Source organism: Podarcis cretensis (genome assembly GCF_951804945.1).
Source record: "Podarcis cretensis genome assembly, chromosome: 16".
NCBI lineage: Eukaryota > Metazoa > Chordata > Lepidosauria > Squamata > Lacertidae > Podarcis > Podarcis cretensis.
In genome coordinates, this window is record NC_137186.1 from 34696933 (window position 1) to 34717681 (window position 20749).

Genomic DNA, 20749 nt, shown 5'->3' on the forward strand with positions numbered 1-20749 from the left:
AAATTATACGAACAAGATATGATGTGGCAACACCAAGATAAGACTGGATAGAATTATGAACTTTGTTTGGACTGATTGGGACTGATTTGGACATTAACGCAGTAATAAGAAGATGATCTGAATTCCCCTTTGGATCTTGAAGTATGGGTTCCCCCAACAAAATTTAAAAATTTGGCTTTGTAATTCGGAATTTATATGATGTGATTTAATTTGATGTGATTGGCCAGTTAATAAAAATTATTAAAAAAAAAAAAAAGAAATATTGAAATATTGACCCATATCTTTTTGGGTCAGGATATGGTGGTGGACCAGGAACTCTGGGGACAGGGAAGAAACCTCATGTAGATCTTATATATTTTCTTAATGGCTTGCATTGCAATAAAATAGTGGTAGACCATTGTAGTTGTTGCTCTCTGTAGCTCCTGTCTGTCGGATCTGCTTGACATAATTTTCTACTTCCAAGTTGTTGCCATCTCCCTGCCTGCTACGTATGCATGTGTGTATATATAGAAACAAAAAATTCTTTTTTCTTTGGTTTGGTTTTCCTCCTGCATTCTTCATTTCCACCCAGCCCTGGAAGGTTTGTTCCCTTTTCTAATCAAGTGAGTTGCTACCCTGAAAAACAAGAGTAATGGGGTGCCACAAGGCTTTTGTCTGGAGATTTTTCATACTTGTGAAAAGAGCATCATAAATAACTTACTAGAGCCAATTGGGATGTGGCTGGTTCACCACCCCTGGGTTAAAGGGTTTCTTCCTTGGCTGCAATCCAAGTGTGAGCCAGTGTGGTGCAGTGGTTAGAGTGTCAGAGTAGGACCAGGGAGAGCAGAGTTCAAATCCCCACCTGGCCATGAAGCTCACTGGGTGACCCTGGGCCAATCACTGCGTCCCAGCCTAACCTACCTTGCGGGGTGGATGTGGGGATTAAATGAGGAGAAGAACTATGTATACTGCCTTGAGCAGCTTGGAGGAAAAGGTGAAAAATAAATGCTTAACAAATAATAATACCTTTGAGCCATACTGGGATGGGTGGGTTAGACTGGGCAGAGTTCTGCCAGCACAGAACTCTCCATTCCACCAGCTTAACATGCAGCCACAAGTGCTACTGGCAGGATCTCTGTGGGTGGCAGCTTGCATAAAACCACCAAACAGTGTCTTCCACAGGCAAGGAGGGGCTTGAAACAGCCTGGGATCTGCTGGATCCCCAGCTGGTCTCATTGCCATCTCATGATGGTGCCAAGACCTTTTCAGGCTAACACAGTAATCTGCCTGCCTTTTTGTCCTGGCCAGTGTGATAGGCAGGACTTTGGACATGGCAGCGACCACAACAACCATTAAGTCTATCCACTCCCTGGTCTGTTTGGGTTTTGGATAAATCCAATGCACAGCTGTAATCATGGCATCTTGCAGGAACAAAATCCATCACATAACTCCGAGGTATTTGAAGAAGTACTTTGTCAAGAAGTAATGGGCTAGCAACTGACCTCAGGGGCCAGGCGCCTGGTATGAAGATACATCTTCCAGATGTTGATGTGATGCTGCATCCACCCCTGACAGCTGTGCGGACAAACCTGGGGAAATGCAAGAATATCATCTGCCCATTTTCAGAAGAAGAGCATGTCCATTACGGTTTGCTTACTGAACTCCATATCTATATTGATTATTTGCAAATTGTTTTGAGATCTTCCAATATCTCCCAATGCTGAAATCTGATGTGAGAGTGGGCCCTATGGGGTGGAGTGGGGAAAACAGGCCACATTACCCTGCATGGATATTTGATCTCTCCCATCTATGTTATGGGAGCTGCTTTAGTGCCATCAAGCACTCTCACTCAAGAAGCAAACAGAATCAGTGCTGTTTGTTCACTGATCATGTATCAATTTACAGTGCTGTTGCATGCAATTAATGGCAATTAAATGATGTTAAAGAGGATTGAGCTAGTGCTAAATCTATTTCCTTCCAATTATCTTAGCATCATGGTCCATAATACTGGTGTCTCTGTTACCCCCCCTCCCCTGAATAAGACATTTATTGTAATCAGCTGCATGGCATTAAGCTTTCCCAAGGTAAATATTGTTTTCAGATCCTCATTTCCTTTAGTAGCAAGAAGCAGAGACAGTATGTGTTGTGGCTAGAGTGGCAGATTAGGAGTTGGGATAACTCAGTTGGCAGAGCACGAGACACTTAATACCAGGGCCATGGGTTCAAGCTCAATGTTGAGTGAAAGATTCCTGCATTGCAAGAGATTGGACTAGATGACTCTAGGAGTCCCTTCCAACTCTACAATTCTATGATTCTATGATTCCTCAGTCATGCTTGCAGAACGCAGCTGGGAAGATGAGGACAACAGTAGAGTTCACTGCTATTGGCCCTGGCACCACCAACTGTTGATCTTCCAGCAAACTGCCCTACCAGTCCTAATGGCCACCAGCCACCATTAGGTGAGTCCCCCCATAATTGAACGTAATTGCCTTTGCCCCTCTCCCTCCAAGTTGCTAACCAGCTGCAAAGTACAACTTTCTCTCTCTTTTGCTTGCTGAGAAACACCATTTGTATTTAGATTTGCACTGAGGAATTGAGTTAGTGGAGTAGTAAAACTGGGAACAGCACTGGGCATTATAAGAAGTGCCAGTGAATTAGTAATAATAATAATAATAATAATAATAATAATAATAATAATAATTTATTTATACCCCACCCATCTGGCTGGGCTTCCCCAGCCTCTCTGGGCGGCTTCCAAAAAAATATTAAAATACTGTAATACATCAAACATTAAATGCTTCTCTAAACAGGGCTGCCTTCAGATGTCTTCTAAAAGTCTGGTAGTTGTTCTCTTTGACATCTGGTGGGAGGGCATTCCACAGAGCGGGTGCCACTACCGAGAAGGCCCTCTGCCTGGTTCCCTGTAACTTGGCTTCTTGCAGTGAGGGAACCACCAGAAGACCCTCAGTGCAGGACCTCAGTGTCCGGGTAAAACGATGGGGGTGGAGACGCTCCTTCAGATATACTGGACCGAGGCCGTTTAGGGCTTTAAAGGTCAGCACCAACACTGAATTGTGCTCGGAAACGTACTGGGAGCCAATGTAGGTCTTTCAAGACCGGTGTTATATGGTCTTGGCAGCCGCTCCCAGTCACCAGTCTGGCTGCCACGTTCTGGATTAGTTGTAGTTTCCAGGTCACCTTCAAAGGTAGCCCCACATAGAGTGCATTGCAGTAGTCCAAGCGGGAGATAACCAGAGCATGCACCACTCTGGCAAGGCAGTCCGCAGGCAGATAGGGTCTCAGCCTGCGTACCAGATGGAGCTGGTAAACAGCTGCCCTGGACACGGATTTGACTTGTGCCTCCATGGACAGTTGTGAGTCCAAAATGACTCCCAGGCTGCGCACCTGGTCCTTCAGGAGCACAGTTACCCCGTTCAGGACCAGGGAATCCTCCACATTCAGGACCAGGGAATCCTCCACACCTACTCATCTTTATTTGAGGATGAGTATTTTTCTATCTCATAGGAGGGACTTCAGCACAATGGTGGAAAGCACATTTTGCATACAGAAAACTCCATGTTCAATCTCCAGCTTAAAAGGACCTCAGGTAGCTGTGCTAGAAAAGAATCCCACCTGAGACCATGGAAGTCCACTGTTGGTTACTGCAGGTAGGTAGATCTGATGTGGTTTAAAAGTAGCTCCATATGAGAGATGTTTGAGCTTTTGAAGCTGGTAGTGCAGGGGCGCATTGTTGCTTGGGAAAACTGATGCTGCTTTTAAAAATAGCACTGTCTGCCTACTTGCATGGTACCTCTTATTCAGCTTGTATGTTTGTGCACTTGGGACAGAGAGGAATTCCCATATAGTGTGAATTATGCATGGAAGATTCCTTGGGTTAGATGTGGATGCTCTTCTGTATACTGCATTGTATCTTTAGTTCTGTGGGTCCCATGCTCACCTCTGCCTCCTCCTCATACGTTTATAATTGCTCTTATGGGTTTGGCATAAAGGTGATGCACTGAATGAAATTTAGAGGTGATGAGAGAGTTTGCCATACAACTGGTACTACTTAAATATTACATTTTTCTATTCATTTGCTTCTGTTTCTTGTTTCTTGGTGGTTAGGCTCAGGGAAAGGGCCAATGCTCAGTGGTACAGCACCTGCTTTGCATGTAGAAGGTCCCAAGTTCAATCCCCAGCATCTCCAGGTAGGGCTGGGAGTGAGCCCACATGAAATCGATGAGAGCCATTGCTAGTCAGTATAGACAATAGATGGTCTGAATCAGTAGAAGGCAGCTTCCTATGTACATATGGCAAAGAAACAGATAGTAGTAATACACTGCATTATTAATTCTCCTAAGAAAGAAAGTGACCTTGTGGAAGACACTCAGAAACACTTGAAGAAATGAGAAGCACGGTGAAATACTTTCAGTTAGCATTTGATGGGGACATGATTTGATTTCATGTTGGCTGCCCCATAGCATAATGGAACATCAGCTGTGTGTGCTAAAGCAATAAGATGTTGGTGGTGTGGATTATGATGATTTAAGTTTATTAGTCACTTGACACATCAAAAGTCTTTAAGCTAGGATCCCTGCATTGCAGGGGTTTGGACTAGATGACTCTTAGGGAACCTCCCAACTCCACAGTTCTGTGATTCTATGCGACTTTTATAAATTAAGAGCAGAAAGCATGGCATAAAATGGGAAAACACAATGTATAAAAGCCATGCAATAACCTATAAACCAAGCAAAATAAAATAGCAGGAAAACTCCAGCAGCAAAACGACAAACCACCGATAGGCAGGAAATCATCCTCATCCATCAAATGCCTGAGAGCAGAGAGATGAAGTTTTACCCAACATTGAAAGAGTGTTAATGATGGTGTCAGGTGTACCTCACTGGGAAGAACATTCCACAAGCGTGAGCTGTAACTAAAAAGACCTTCTCCCTTGATGCAAGCCTCTGAATCTCCCTCAGAGGTGGAACTTGGAAGTACTCCTCCGCTGAAGATGGAAGGGTCTGAGTGGGTTCATATTCAGAGAGGTGCTCTGAAAGCTATTGAGATCAAGAAAGTAGAGAAGGCATATTTGCTATATATAGATTCAGGAGTTTAAACAATGTGAAAGAGAAGGAACCATACCTCAGTGCAGGGGTCAGCAAACATTTTCAGCAGGGGGCCGGTCCACTGTCCCTCAGACCTTGTGGAGGGCTGGACTATATATATTTTTTTTTTGGGGGGGGGGGAGAATATGAATGAATTCCTATGCCCCACAAATAACCCAGAGGTGCATTTTAAATAACAGGACACATTCTACTCATGTGAAAACATGCTGATTCCTGGATCGTCCGGGGGCTGTATTGAAAAGGCAATTGGGCCAGATCCAGCCCCCAGGCCTTAGTTTGCCTACCCATGCCTCAGTGGATAGTAGTTCAGCTCAGTGGTTCAGCATGCAGAAGATGTATCAGGTTCAAAGGTAACAACAGGAAGAATTAAAGGAACTATTGGAAACTCAAGGCAGTAGAGATATAAGATGATCAGAGCCCCACCGAACCTGAAGCATGTGAAGCCCCAATAAAAATTTATAATTTGGCGGAATATTTGGACTATATGATATGTATTTTTATAATTTGGAATATTTAATGTGATTTGATTGAATTGTTAAAATGGAAAAATTAATAAAAATTATTTTAAAAAAAAGATGTATCAGGTTCAACCCCTGACTTGTTTTCGAATAGCAGACATTGGAAAGACCATTGCCTGAAGCCCTGGAGAACTGTTGCCAGAGCAGATGCAGAGTTGACTGTATCAGCATCCAAGTCACTTCCAGCTCTCTGATTCCTTCCAAATCTATGATTCTGTAGACCAGGGATAACCTATGTGGTGACCTCCAGATGTTGTTGGAAAACAACACCCCTCATCCTTGCCCATTGGCCATCCTGCCTGAGCCTGATGAGAACTGGAAATCAACATCTGGAAGGTACAACTTCTAGGCTGCCTGTGCTAGAGACATCAAAATGGAGCTACATGAACACATAGTATGTCAATCTCCCATGGTCTGCTGATTTGTCTCCCCCCAGTTGTCAGTGGCACTCATCTATACCTGTGCCTGAATCTTAGTCTTTTCAATTTCATTTGGTACTTCCTCAGTTGACCAATGAGGTACTGTAAGGAAGAGACATCAGTGGTGGTCCTTACCAAGGTACTGGGGCCCCAGCATGCCCAAGGATGCCAGGTTCTGGAGAGACATGCCCTTTAGGTTTCCATCTCTTTTCTATTCCATGATGGGCGCTACCTTCAGAATCACTTGCAAAACCTTCACCATTAGCTGGTATGGATTCTCTATTTTCAGGTTGTGTCTAGGCATGACACTGCTAGGTTCTTGAATTAGGAGCACTGCCGGCATATTAGGTTCAGAAGAAATAAAAGATTTAGTCCATCTGCTTGTTTCATCTCTCCCTTGCAATCTCTTCTTTGTTATACTCTCGGTTTCACAGTCCATCAGGTTCCAGTGAGTTAAACCCAGATTCTTGCAGTGTGCCCTCTTGCCCTCTTCCACCTCCGAAAACAGCTTCCCTTAACTTGCAGCCTAAGGAAAAGCTGAGCAATTTGGTGTGAGAGACAATTACCTTGGCTGTTTGAAAAGTTCTCCCTAACCTTTTGTCACAAGTTGAGTAACCTCAGCCTTTCACCCACTGCTGCTTTCTGCATTTGTTTCTGCCAGGGGACCTCATTAATTGTATTGAACAATGCATGCTAACAGGCAGTAATGCTTTCTCTTTCTTCCAGGAGCTTGTTTGCTAAATAGCAATTGAAATGTCTCTTTTAAGTATATTTAATGCCTATCAAAAGTGCCACATTGATTGTCTTGTGAGAGCTGTTGATTCACATGGGACCTGATTCCATTAGTTCCTAGACTGGCAAAAGCTCTATGAAGTGAAGTGAATGGTGAGTGGGTGCATGTGATTCTCAAGCAAATGGTTATTAGCCAATGTTACTTCTACCCAGAATAGACCTGCTGATATTAATGCACACGATTAACTTAGTTCCATTAATTTTAACGGGTCAGCTCTAAAAAGGACTAGCGTTGGACACAATCCAAAGTCTCCAACTTGCTCACATGTTATGAAGTGAACAAGGACATGCTTACCCTATTACATATGGCAGGAGTTGATATCAAAGAACCTTGTGACATCATATGGACTAGCAAACTTATTGTGACATAACCTTTCATGGTCTGGAGTCCACAGGGGAATCTAGACCATGAAAGCTTGTGGTATAATAAAACTGTTAGAGCATCACCCAAACAAATAAAATGCTAATTGGTCAGAGGAATAACTTCATGAGCAATATATTACAACCCTTATATTACAACCCTTATTATCACCCATCTGCCAATACCTCACAGGCCAATGGATGCCCTCTTCTGTGGAGAAAGGATGGGGAAAGTATTTGTATCTTTACTATATTTCCTATGTATACATGCAGCGTTCTAAATGCATTCTACAACACAGAATTTCATTAACGCGAGCACTTTCTGAGCTCTGGGCACAGTGCTGTGCCTAAGATTTCTGAATAAACTGCAGGGTGGAAGGAAAGGGGGACCTTTTACTGCCTCCCCACTTCCAGCTACTCTCTGAAGACTGGAGAAGAAACCCTCTTAAGAATATTAGGGGGGTAGGCAGGGGAAGGACTAGACCATGTGAAAAATGAACATAATATTTTAGCTGCAGTTCATTCATTTTCAGCTCTGTGTTCTTGTTATTAAATAAAGCTTGCCTAGACATTCAGTTGTTGCACCCATTTAGCTCCTAGCTTTCCTATCACAGTTTCTAACCCTGTATACATGTATCTATCACTGCACCGTTTTCATTGACTATTTCTCAAAATTATCAAGGCAGAGGTGAAGGAAGGACAGGCAGGAATAAAAAGGAGGGGACTCAAGTAAATATATTATTATTTATTACATTTATTAGATGCATTCTCTCACTGCAGGGAACTCAAGGCATCTTTACAAAAACTAAAACTAAATAAAACTGATCCAATCATTAAAGCAGGGGTGGAGGTGGGGTTGAAAAGAGACCCCACCACTCCCCAAAAATTAATAAAGGTAAAGGTAAAGGGACCCCTGACCATTAGGTCCAGTCGTGACCGACTCTGGGGTTGCGGCGCTCATCTCGCTTTACTGGCCAAGGGAGCCGGCGCACAGCTTCCGGGTCATGTGGCCAGCATGACTAAGCCCTTTCTGGTGAACCATAGCAGTGCACGGAAACGGTGTTTACCTTCCCGCCAGAGCGGTACCTATTTATCTACTTGCAGTTTGACGTGCTTTCGAACTGCTAGGTTGGCAGGACCAAAATTTAATACTCAACTGTTAAATCCTGTTTTAAGTAGACCTCTGTTGCAGAGCACAATTTCCTCTTGGATGTTGCATACCGGGGGTGGGTTGCCTGTTCTAAAATTCACCTCCATCACTGCAGTGTTTAATGAATCCAAAGAGACAAATCCCAACTTTAAATTTCACTACAGTCACAGCTGTAAAAACTTAAAGTCCCTTACTTGACACATTTCCATTGATCTCAGAGAAATTCTCAGGAGAAAATTGGTTCTGGATTAAGGCCCTGGAATTAAAATGAGCACTTGGTGGGTACTGAAGAGCTCTCTATGCGACAGACAGCTGGGAAAGTGGTCTACATATGCCAACACCCAAATCTCTCCCCCCCAACCATCAATAATTATTTCCAGACTCTCTTCCTATGCAGATAGGTTGAGGAGCTGCAACTGGCATTCATCTGTCTCAAGAGACAACTGAATGTGCCTCCAGGGGTGAAACAATGGAGACCTACAGTACCTGCTGTTGCTGCAAGGACCAGTAACTCATAACTGCTGCCTCCCATGTTGTTTTTGCTGCATTTAGCAGTCCCAAAGTGACCTCCCTGGGGTGCAAGCCAGGGCAAGGTTTATGGAGGTCCTGGGTTGTCCAGAAGACAAGACCCCCTCTTGGTCTCACTGATGTGGTCCAAAGGAAAGCGGAGCAATGCATTTGGCACCAGCTTGGCTACAGGAGTTGCTGGAAGGATTTGTACAAGACGCTATTCTACCATCTTACGGACTCCACTCTGGATTTGTGTAGGGTTTACTCCTTCTCCCAAAGATGTCCTGCAAGACAGTGAAGACAGTGGGTACAGATTTTTTCCTCTAGGTTTACTCCCAAAGCCTTTACATGAATGAATATAGCTGCAAGGCACTAGAGGTTTAGGTTCATGATATTCCTTCTTCTAAGTGGGCAACCTTCCCAAGTTGATGAGTCTCATCTACCCATCCCATCCCTCTACCGCCCATCCAGAAACCACCTTCTTGACCATTGGACCCACTATTAGTCTCATCTACTCAGTCTTCCAGGGCCTGTCTTCACATGCAGGGCAAGTCCCTAACTCACCAAGGATTTGAGAACCCATCAGCTACCCTCACCTGGTTTAGGCAGCCAGTCTGAGCCATTTCCCAGGGTGTGGTCACTGTCACATGCTGACAGCTCCCAGGAATCACAGCTCTCACCTGAAGCTGTAGTAGAGATAATAGAATTCAGTTACTGAAAAGCCATCTACTTCCTCTGCCACTAACCCAGTGCTTTATTATCTACTTAAGGCTTTTCCATGACATGATTGCTTTCTTCACTTATTTCTATTTTACTTTATTGTTATTCATTTTATTTATATCACACCCTTTTATCCAAGGAGCTCAAGGTCATATACACAGCTCTCTCTTCTCTTCTCTTCTCTTCTCTTCTCTTCTCTTCTCTTCTCTTCTCTTCTCTTTTTAATCTTCCCAATGGCCTTGTGAAGTAGGCTTTGGTTGAGAGACAGTGGCTGGCCCAAGGTCAACTAATGAACTTCATGGCAAAGTGGTGATTTGAACTCACATCTCCCAGATCTCATTTGGAGGGTGGGCAGGGAAGCAGCAACAACCCCAAACCTTTCAGTGCAATAGAAACTTATGGCTGCAATCTTTAACTCACCTACCTGGGAGTAAGCCCCACTGAATTCCATAGGACTTACGTCTAAGAGAAATGATCAGGGTTAGAACAGTACAGACAAACCTTCTCACTGAAAGGCTACCTTACGTTTAAAAAAATCAGGCAAAGAAGGTTTATGTGAGGTGCCAGTGGCTTGATTTGAATTAATTTTATAATTTTATAATGAATGATTTTAGAGTGTTGTTTGTGTTGTACTTTTGTACTGTTTTATTGTTGTTAGCCGCCCTGAGCCCGGCTTCGGCTGGGGAGGGCGGGATATAAATAAAATTTTTTATTATTATTATTATTATTATTATTATTATTATTATTGTTGTTGTTGTTGTTGTTGTTATTATTGTTATTGTTGTTGTTATTATTATTATTATTATTATTATTATTATTATTATTCAAACATGCAACACCCCCTGTATCTGCCATTTAAAATGCTCTGCTAAAGAAAGACCCTTGACATTGATTGGATAAACAGGTCCTTCTTGTTGCTCCTGGCAAGGAAGAGTACAAGCTATCAGGGTCTTAACTGTACCACCACCAGCAGATGTTGCTGTAATATTTTGAAGGATTGAAAGGCATCAAATAAATAAAAGACCCTGGAGGATTCATTCAAGATATTTTCTGGTATTTAATGAATGCGTTTCCAGCAAAATGCTTTGTAAAAGCATTAGTATTGTGACTGGGGTGGGGAAATGTCCACAGATGTTTATGCATACTAGAAAGATATCCATCCTATATACAGTGGTGCCTCGCAAGACAAAATTAATTTATTCCGCGAGTTTTTTTGTCTTGCGATTTTTTCATCTTGCGAAGCACGGACTTTGGAAAAGCATCAAAAAACACCAACGTCTTCAAAAACCTCAAAAAAAGGCTACCACACCGCGTGCTATGAGTTGCTCCTCGAAGTGAATGCACAGTTTTAAGAAAAAGGAAACAAACTTGCAAGACAAAGGAAACAAACTTGCAAGACGTTTTCATCTTGCGAAGCAAGCCCATAGGGAAATCCGTCTTGCGAAGCAACTCAAAAAACGAAAAACTCTTTCGTTTTGCGAGTTTTTCCTCTTTCGAGGCATTCGTCTTTCGAGGTACCACTGTATCAGGAATGGGCAACCTGTGGCCCTGCAGATGTTGCTTGAGGACAAAGCTCATCATCTATGACAATGGGCCATGCTGGCTGGGGTTGAAGGGAGTTTGAGTCCCACAATATCTGGAGGGCTGCAAGTTGTCCACCCTCATTATATACTAAAAACTCATTTTCAGAATATGAGTCCTTATACAAACAAAATGGCACCACATATACAGGAGGGAAGGATCAGCAAGCCCAGGGTACTAAAGGTTGCAGAAAGGTACAGACCCAACAGCAATGCTGAAAAAAGTGAATTCCATGCTAATAATAATAATAATAATAATAATAATAATAATAATAATTTATTACTTATACCCCACCCATCTGGCTGGGTTTACAACATCTGGGCAGCTTCCAACAGGAGATTAAAAATACATCAAAACATCAGTCATTAAAAAACTTCCGTAACAGGACTGCCTTCAGATGTCTTCTGAACATCAGATAGTTGTTTATCTCTTTGACATCTGGTGGGAGGGCATTCAACAGGGCGGGCGCCACTACCGAGAAGGCCCTCTGCCTGGTTCCCTGTAACCTCACTTCTCACAGTGAGGGAACCACCAGAAGGCCCTCGGAGTTGGACCTCAGTGTCCAGGTTGAACGATGGAGGTGGAGACACTCCTTCAGGTATACTGGACCGAGGCCATTTAGGGCTTTTAGGGCTAGAGATCATTAGAAAAGAAATCCAAAATAAAACTGCCAGTATCTTAATGCTGTTATACAAACTGATGGTGTCACATGCTTGGAGGACTGTGTAACAACAGTTCTGGTCAGCTCGCATCAAAAAGGATATTGTAGAATTGGAAAAGGTTCAGGAAAGGGTGACAAAAATGATCAAGGCGATGGAATGAATCCTGTTGGAGGAACGATGATAGCGTTTGAGACTTTACAATTTCAAGAAAAGGCAAGTAAGAGGGGCCAGATAAATGTATAAAAAATTGTGCGTGGTGTGGAGAAAGAGGACAGATAAAAGTTTTTCTTCCTCTCTTATAATACTTGAACTCAGGAACATCCAATGGAGCTAAATGATGGGAGACTCAAGAAAGACCAAAAATAGGACTACTTCTCCACACTGAGCTTAGTTAAACTACGGAAATTGCTCTCCCAAGAGGTATTGATTGCCACCAACTTGGATGACTTTAAAAGAGCGTTAGACAAAAGCATGGTGGATAACGCTATCAATGGCTATTAGCTAGGATCCAGCAATCAGGGCTGAATAATAAGACAGCAATCCTAACCCCAATTACATGGGAGAAAGCCCCACTGATTTCAATGAGACTTGCTTTTGAGCAGATATGGTTAGGATTGAAGCTTTCAAAAGAATCAACGGACAAGCAAGGTAATGGAGCAAGCCAGACACTAGGCTCAAAGGATACTGGCATTCTTGAAATTCAAGCAATGCTTAACTGTTAGAAGACGCCTTCTCATAATCCTTCATGTCTAGCTGAGTCAATTAGCTATGAGACTTAGGGTTCTAAAGCGTCTAGCTTGGACTGCTATAGTTCCTACCACCCTCTTAAAACAGCCTGAAATAAGATAGGGAGAAAAGAGGATTGCGAAAGAAGGCAAAAGATGGTATGACCATTGCAATTCACCCCAAAGCGATTATGTATTTTTACATTCTTTTTCAAATAAAATATCACAAAGTCCAGTGTCACCAGGAATTTGCAACTAATTAATATACAGTGGTGCCTCGCAAGACGAAAAGAATCCGTTCCGTGAGTCTCTTCGTCTAGCGGTTTTTTCGTCTTGCAAAGCAAGCCCATTGACGGCTTAGCGGATTAGCGCTGTTAGCGGTTTAGCGGCTTTTAGCGGCTTATCGGCTTAGCGGATAAGCGGCTTAGAAAAAGGGGGGGGAAAGGGAAAAAAACCCACAGGAACTCGCAAGACATTTTCGTCTTGCGAAGCAAGCCCATAGGAAATTTGTTTTGCGAAGCACCTCCAAAACGGAAAACTCTTTCGTCTAGCGAGTTTTCCGTCTTGCAAGGCATTCGTCTTGCGGGGCACCACTGTATATCGTACCATTCGGTTCATCTGGCAAGATGCCAGATGCCACCTAGTGCTTTGAATTCAGGCATGTCCTATCAAATTTAATATTCTATTATCATCAAGTTTCATGTATGAAAGCCTATATAGAATGGATGAAAGCCTACATAGAATGGCTTCAGCTATTATTTATTTATTTATATTTTGCTTGTTGCTTTATCTTGCCCAAAGCAGCCCAAAGTGACTTACAACCACCATAGTAGACCACCATAAGGCAATGGAAATCTTACACTCCTTGTCCCAGGTGACCAATAAGCATATAGTGCATGGGTAGGCAAACTAAGGCCTGGGGGCCAGATCTGGCCCAATCGCCTTATAAATCCAGCCCGTGGACTGTCCGGAAATCAGCATATTTTTACATGAGTAAAATGTGTCCTTTTATTTAAAATGCATCTCTGGGTTATTTGTGGGGCCTGCCTGGTGTTTTTACATAGTCTGGCCCCCCACAAGGTCTGAGGGACAGTGGATCGGCCCCCTGCTGAAAAAGTTTGCTGACTCCTGTGGCAAGAAGAGAGAAGTGGGATGGGCCAGTTGTTGATGGACTGGTGCTAGATCAGGGCATTGTAGCTCTTCACAAAGCATACTTGGCAAGCAGCTGCTTCTGGGGGGTAATATGGAGCAGCATTAGTAGCTGTGCTGCCTGCTTTAGAAGTCTGCTTGATTCTAATACATACTAACTGCACAGTTGTAAACAAACAAAAGCTAAAATAGCATAAGTCTCCAGTGTGCTCTCTCATCCAAATTCCTCTGGCACTGCTCCAAGATTTCTCACTGCCCAGGGAAGCAGTGAGAAATCTTGAATAGATGCAGTTGTTTACTCTCATGTCAAACAAGAATTTCACAAGTTGGCATTTGTGTCATAACTGCAGCCCCCCTCCCCCAAAGTACCCAATCATTACCTTAGCAGCTTGCCAGAAGTAGCTAACTCCATCGGCATAGAGAACAGTCATGGATGACACCTGGAGGACACCATGTTGCCTATCACTGAGCCAGGCAGTGCATACTCCCCCCTCCCAACTCGCTTCAAGTAACTCTTTTTCTTATATTGTAAGCATTGCTTTTATTCTAGTTCTGTGTCAATAAAAATGCACAGGATGTATTCATTGCCTATTTAAAATATTTGTATACCATTTTTTTTCGGGTGAACCTCATGAAGCACTTTGCTTAAGAATACTAAAACTGTAAGTAGGAATGTGTGGTGTAGTGGTTAGAGTGTCGGACCAGGACCTGGAAGATCTGGGTTTGAATCCCCTCTTGGCCCGCAAAGCTCACTGGGTGACCTTGACTCAATCAATACCTCTCAGCCTAACCTAGTTCACAGGGTTGTTGCGAGGATAAAATGGAGAGGAAAAGAGCCATGTGTGCCACACTGAGCTCTTGGTAGAAAGGTGGGGTATAAATGCTAATGCTAATAATAATATTAATGTGATTATATAGCGAGGACAAATCTGCCCCGCCCCCAGATCAAGTAAAACAATAGAAATACTTAACTAACTGACCAATCATGTCAGTTCTGCCCCCCCCAAAGCCCTGCCCCCCCACAAAAATCCTGGCTATGCCCATGATAGTGGTCAAACCTAACAAATGCATATTCTTGCTATTTAGCAGGAGAAAGGGCTAACACCGCAGAGCTGTGTTACTCACTGGCAGAGACTTCTCCCTCCCTAACCCCAGCTGCGGAGAGGGAGGAAGACACCTTGTGCATGTTCAGAGGCACTGTGTTCCGACTTCACAACTTTTGAAGTAGTGATTTTTAAAAGGGGGCCTCCTCATCAGTGAATCAAAGAGCTGGCCTCGCTTCACCCTCTTCTCTCAATGGCTTTGCTCCCTTCCAAACCCAGCGCTTTGGAAGAAACTTCCCAACCAACCACCTCCCCGAGAAAGGCATTTTCAAGCAAGACGCTCTAGCTGAAGCGAACAGTGAGCCTGCTCAGCTCAGCCTTCCCTCCTGCGCTGGGATAGGCGTCTCAGACGGGCTTCCTTGGCTGGTGGAAGACGAGCGAGTGAAGCGAACAGGCAGCTCGACTATGTGAATGTAGATGAGTTTTTCATCTCCTCGGTCCTCGCCCTCCCTTTCTCTCCCCCCCCCCAACCAACAAAGCACGTGACTTCGCACCGGCGCTCTGCGAGAGGGAGAAACGATGCAATTGCGAAACGCACACACACACACAAGGAGGGAGGCTGCGATCAAGTGCGACGCCTTTTCTCTCGCTCCATCGTTCCCTCCTAACATCCTTATTCTCTCTGGATGTATGTCTCGCTTCTTTCTTGCTGCACGAGCCGGGCTGGCCTTGTGAGGAGGGCTACTGGAAAGCCTGGATCGCGCGCGCGCCCGCCCGCTTGGCCGTGTCCTTTAATGTCTGTGCAACCCCCCCCCCCATCTCCATCCCTATCCCCTGTCCCCATCGCGAGAGCCTCCCTGCAACCTCCCTTCCAGAGCCGCGAAGAAGGGTCCTCTCTTTGCCCGCAAAGCCGCCGCCAGAGAGTAAATAGGAAGGTGACTTGAGTCCTACCAGCTGCTGCTTGCAAGAGGAGGAAGCGGAGAGCGCCGTGGTGCTGAAAGGACAGCTCCTTCTTCAGCATCGCCTTGGCTCTAGACATCCTCTCTGCCTCTTTATAATCAAGGATAGAGGAGGAAGAGGGTAGGGCGGGGGACTTGCCCAGACCTCCCTCCCTCCCTCAGCTCTCCCCCCCACCTTCTGCAGGCAGGTACTTCTGCCTTAGATGCTGCTGCAGCTCCGAGGGCACCGGCGACCATGCCTTGATACCCGCCACCCTCCCCAGCGGTGTCCATGGCGGTGGCAAGGAAAATAAAAACTTTGTTGACTGTGAATATTTTGGTCTTTGTGGGGATCATCCTCTTCTCGGTCTACTGCAGGATCCAGGATCGTTCCCAGGAGTTGGTGCAGATCGTCAGGAGCGCCGACCGGCGGATGAGGAGCCGGAATACCAAGGTGGGAGCCCTCCTGGACAGGGAGTCCATCCTGCAGCGGCTGGACCACCTGGAGGAAGTTGTGTACAACCAGCTCAATGGTAAGCCGGCAGGAGGATGAGCACAAGTGTCTGGGGGTGGTGGGAGGGTTCATAAAGGGCTTTGGGGGTGGATTTAAAAGTACAACCTGGTACTCAGCTAGCTCTGTCTGTGTGTTTGTGTGTTTTTACCATGCAATGGTTAGACCACGTGGAGTTTTCTAAGGCTTGGACAAATCGTATGATGCCCCTGTTGAACAGGTCAGTGGAATACCCACAAGCCTCACAGGTACAGGAGAAGTGTTTAAGATAGAGTTGCTGGAAAAGGGGACAATATAGGATATTTTGATTCAAGCATCTTCTGAGTACTGCCTCTTGAATGTAAAGCTAGGGTAAACTCTGGGGCTCTGCTCAAGCAGCTAGGGTAACTCTGGGGCTATAGAACTTGAGCACGAAGTGGGCATATATCACATACTCATAGTTTAGGGTCCTTTGTTCTTCTTTATACCTAATAGCAGCCAGGATTTATTGCATTTATTGAAGGGTCTAACAATGTAGATAGATAATGGCCAATAATTTTACAATCTCTGTAAGTTTCAAGTAGATCTGCATTTTGTGTAGGCCAATGGTGAGACAAGCGGATTTCTTTATTTTCATAAAAACTGCTTGTTTGCTTGATTATTTTTTTTTAACCACTTCAAACAAACCTCAGAGAATCATAGAATTGTGGAGTTGGAAGGGACCCCAATGGTCATCTAGTCCAACTTCCTGCAATGCAGGAATCTCTGCTAAAGAATCCCAGACAGATGATGGCAATCCAACCTCTATTTATGGACTCTCCTTCATTGGAGGTTTTTAACTTTCTGAAGCAGCCTGTTTCACTGTGGAGCAGCTCTTGCTTTCAGAAAGTTATTTTTAATGTTTAGTTGGAATCTCCTTTCTTGTAATTTCAAAGCAGTTCAAATCAAAGTGGTTTACAAAAAGTCTGTGTTCAAGACTCACTTGTGCCACATAATCATAGTTTGCTACTGTAGTATATGAACTTCTATTCCTCATCTGTAAAAATGGGATTGTGTGTCCCCACCTGCATGCATATCACTTGAATTCTTATCACATGTTTATGCAACCCTTAGGACTGGTTCAGACATGCATCACTTCATCTCACCATGCTCAGGCAGTGAATTATAAACTGACTGTGGGAGTGACAGCCATGGTAGTACCAAAAATTATGGTGGGCAGTGTAAGGCATGATGGGGAACATGGAGAACCTCCAGGTGTTGGTAGGCTACAACTTCCATAACCCCTGACAATTGAACATGCTAATAGGGGCTGATGGCATTTGGAGTTCTGCAACATCTGGAAGGTCACTTGTTCTCCAACCCTAATGCAAGGGATGATGCCGTGGACCCAGCCCACAGCCCATTGGGAAAGAGAGGCTTCACTCTCCCAGTTATGGGGATGTGCTCCCATGGAACTGGAAGGTGCAGTATCACAAAGAGTTGTAGTCTAGTTGTTGTCATAACATGTGGGTGGCCTCACATTACCAGAGAGCTAAGAAGCCCCATATGGTTGGTTGACTCTAAGGGTGCATGTAAGAGTAGGGATGTGGTTGATTAAGGAGAAATCTTAGGGGGGTCTGTTTGGGGTACAGAAGCAGACCCAAGAGGGAGGCAGAGGAGGATCCCGGTCTGGTTCAAGCCACTTTTCTCAGTCCAAGGCAAACTTTGAAGTGCTTGGTGGTTGCTATCCTAACTGCATACTGACTTCACTGGGCAGTGTGATACAAATGTTCTGTCTGTGGCTATTGACCTGTGCTGACTCATTCACATAATCAAATTATGTATTGGTTCCACAAGATGTGAAGAAATACCAGTCATGAAAGGCTCACAGATGATGGTGTAAACCATCTCTCTTGTAATCAAAGCCAACATGAAAGTTCTGGCTATGCTGTTTGATCTCTGATGTCCAGTGATGGCTCACCTCTTGATTGAAGTCACCTCTTGATACTGGAGTCACTTATTGTGATGAACATCAGCAGGCATGAGCCAGCCATACTGACCTCTCTATAGGCACTGCAAACACAGTACACATTGTAAAGCACTTTGCAAGATTAAAAATGTGATAGAAAATATAGTAGCAGTAAAAGGTTGCATTGTTATGTTGAAGGTGGATGTTTAACATCCTTTGTACTCTTCTTTGAGTGCCATTTCTGTATCACTTCTGCTACCATTGTTCCTAGTCCTCATGAAGGGCAGAGACCAATTTTATTTTATGAAAGCATACAACAGCTTTTTATTAATCCTACTTGCTGTCCCCCCAAGTTTGGGTTTGTTAAAAAAAGATCTCATTAGATGTACAGATGAGAACATGTTTATTTGTGGGTTTGAAACAAGATGACTAATAAAACCTGTTTATGTTACGCCCCATCTTCCCTGTGCCTGATGCCTCACAAGTGCATTCTGATTTTACAGATATTCATAAGCAGCTAAATATGAACCCCTAAGGGAGTTACAGCATACAGTAATGAAATTTTGCAACAATTTGGGAGGAAGGAATGTGTTAGATGTAATGTTTTGCCTCAACTCATGTTTAGCGACCAATAAAGCTACATAGGCGACACATAGGGGACACATGCTGGCCACATGACCCAGAAGCTGTCTGCGGACAAACACCGGCTCCCTCGGCCCATAGAGCGAGATGAGCGCAGCAACCCCAGAGTCGGTCACGACTGGACCTAATGGTCAGCGGTCCCTTTACCTTTACCTTTTAAAGCTACATAGATAAGATTAAGGGCACATTTGTCATATGCAGAAAGTTGATTTCCAGTGCAATACTAAATGGAGTTGGGCAGGGTATGTGTTTCAAAGATCACCCATCTCTTCAAGAATCCTGCATGCTTATGGTGGGTGGCAGACTTATCACATTTTCCCTACATGGGGGTACTCTTCCCCCACCCTTAGTTTCAATGGGGAGAAACTGAGTTGCAGCTGATGCTGGCTGGCATAGAGGGAAAGCCTGATCCAGGGACTCCTCAATGAACGAAAGTGCGGCTTTCATTCTTCTGTGGGCCTAATACCAGCTACCACTAGTGAAACAACTACCAGTGGTAGCACTATGCCTGTGGAACTTAATAACAGACATGCACTACCCCTGGTGAAGCTCTTCTTCACTGGAAGAGATGCACCTCTGCTAAGACCTAAATCCCTCCAGCTGCTGGATCTGTGGGATAGGATTTCTCTGGTCAACAGGTGTCATTTCAACTTTCAAAAGCAATGAAAGTGAAATGGTTAAAATCAATGGTTATATTTCTGATGTTTTTGCGTAACGCAGTGCTTTGCTTGCTGGTATATTTCACAGTGAAGTTGCACTGTGACGCCTTTGCATGAGGAGGCTGTGCAACAAAGTTTGTTGATTTTTTAAAGACATGGATCAGGCCCTCCAGTGCGTGAAGAGGGTACTCATGGAATGATCCATTACTGCTGGTGGTTTTTCTTTTTCTAAGACCCAAAATGAGAACTTTGCAAATAATATTTGGAGGAGGAAGGTGTCCACTCTCTAGGTCAAGACGTAGAATATGGATGGGAATTCTGTGGCCCTCTAGATGTTACTGGACCGATTTGTCCCAGCCTGCTTGGTCAATGATCCATGATGAATGTCTGAAGGACCACAGGTCCCCCAGCCCTGATTTAGAACATTTACGTGAAATATTTGTCCATGTTATGTGCTCAGAGCACTAAGGCACATGGATTTCAATATCTGTAACTATAAATGTGTGGATGAAGATGGAAAGACTCCTATCAGGTATTAGATAGGCAACCTATGGGATGCTAACTGGGGATTCAGGTTGTGTGTGTGCCAACACACTGCTTTGGTAAAAGACAGGAACTGCTATTGCACCGGACTGCTTACATGAAGCAACTAGAGTAAGTCAGGTGGTACTCATTAAGCCCATCATTGGGTTAGTATTGCTAATAAGGATACTTGGCTCTTGCTGCCCATGAGTTATCTTTGCTTTCCTTTGCTTGCTTCCCACTCAACAAGAACCAGTTGTAACAAGAGGGCAAATGTGGAAAACCCTTTTAAGAAGAACCGTTGACCATAGCACCTTATCTAGCTCCGCATACCCTAATTTGCAGCAGCTGGAGGAAAATATTCAGATGTATGCAAGGATCTCTGTGCACCTACTCACACACTTAACATATCTATACCATGCCTTTCATGGAATAATGGCATTAAAAGCTACCTCAAAGGTAATCTAATCCAATACCATGCCAATACAGGAAATCCATGGCTGTAGCATCCCAATTAAAATGTTCACAGCTGGTTACATGAGAGAGAGATGGAGAGGGGGGGGGGAGAGATTGTAATAATGATGCAGGACAATAACTACACACAGAGACCATTCTCCATCTGTACAGAAACACACACACACACACCCCTGAGTAAGATGGGAGCCCAAGATGAAGCATCCCAGCTCCAGTGACAAAGAGTCAAGGGAACAAGTGACGAGAGGGAAAGTACCACCTATTTAATTAATTAATTAATTAATTAAAGCATCAGTTTAAACTGTGAGGAGACCATAATTAAGGGCATTGTATGCTGGAAGC

The 20749-nt window shown here is 44.1% G+C and overlaps 1 protein-coding gene and 1 long non-coding RNA gene across 3 annotated transcripts in view; one reads left to right on the forward strand and one right to left on the reverse strand.

Moving 5' to 3' along the window:
- Positions 1 to 15775, reverse strand: part of LOC307205116 — a 31684-nt gene extending 15909 nt beyond the window's left edge. For both annotated transcript variants that reach the window (XR_013833882.1, XR_013833883.1), the window contains exon 1: positions 15686 to 15775. This is a non-coding gene — a long non-coding RNA (uncharacterized lncRNA). The remainder of the gene's footprint in view (positions 1 to 15685) is intronic.
- A 3-nt stretch (positions 15776 to 15778) lies between these two features.
- The window catches only part of GALNT9 (polypeptide N-acetylgalactosaminyltransferase 9), a 198831-nt gene continuing 193860 nt past the window's right edge, over positions 15779 to 20749 (forward strand). Inside the window, exon 1 of the mRNA XM_079956769.1 lies at positions 15779 to 16205. Within this exon, the coding sequence (XP_079812895.1) occupies positions 15965 to 16205 (241 nt within the window). The 5' untranslated portion in view covers positions 15779 to 15964. The remainder of the gene's footprint in view (positions 16206 to 20749) is intronic.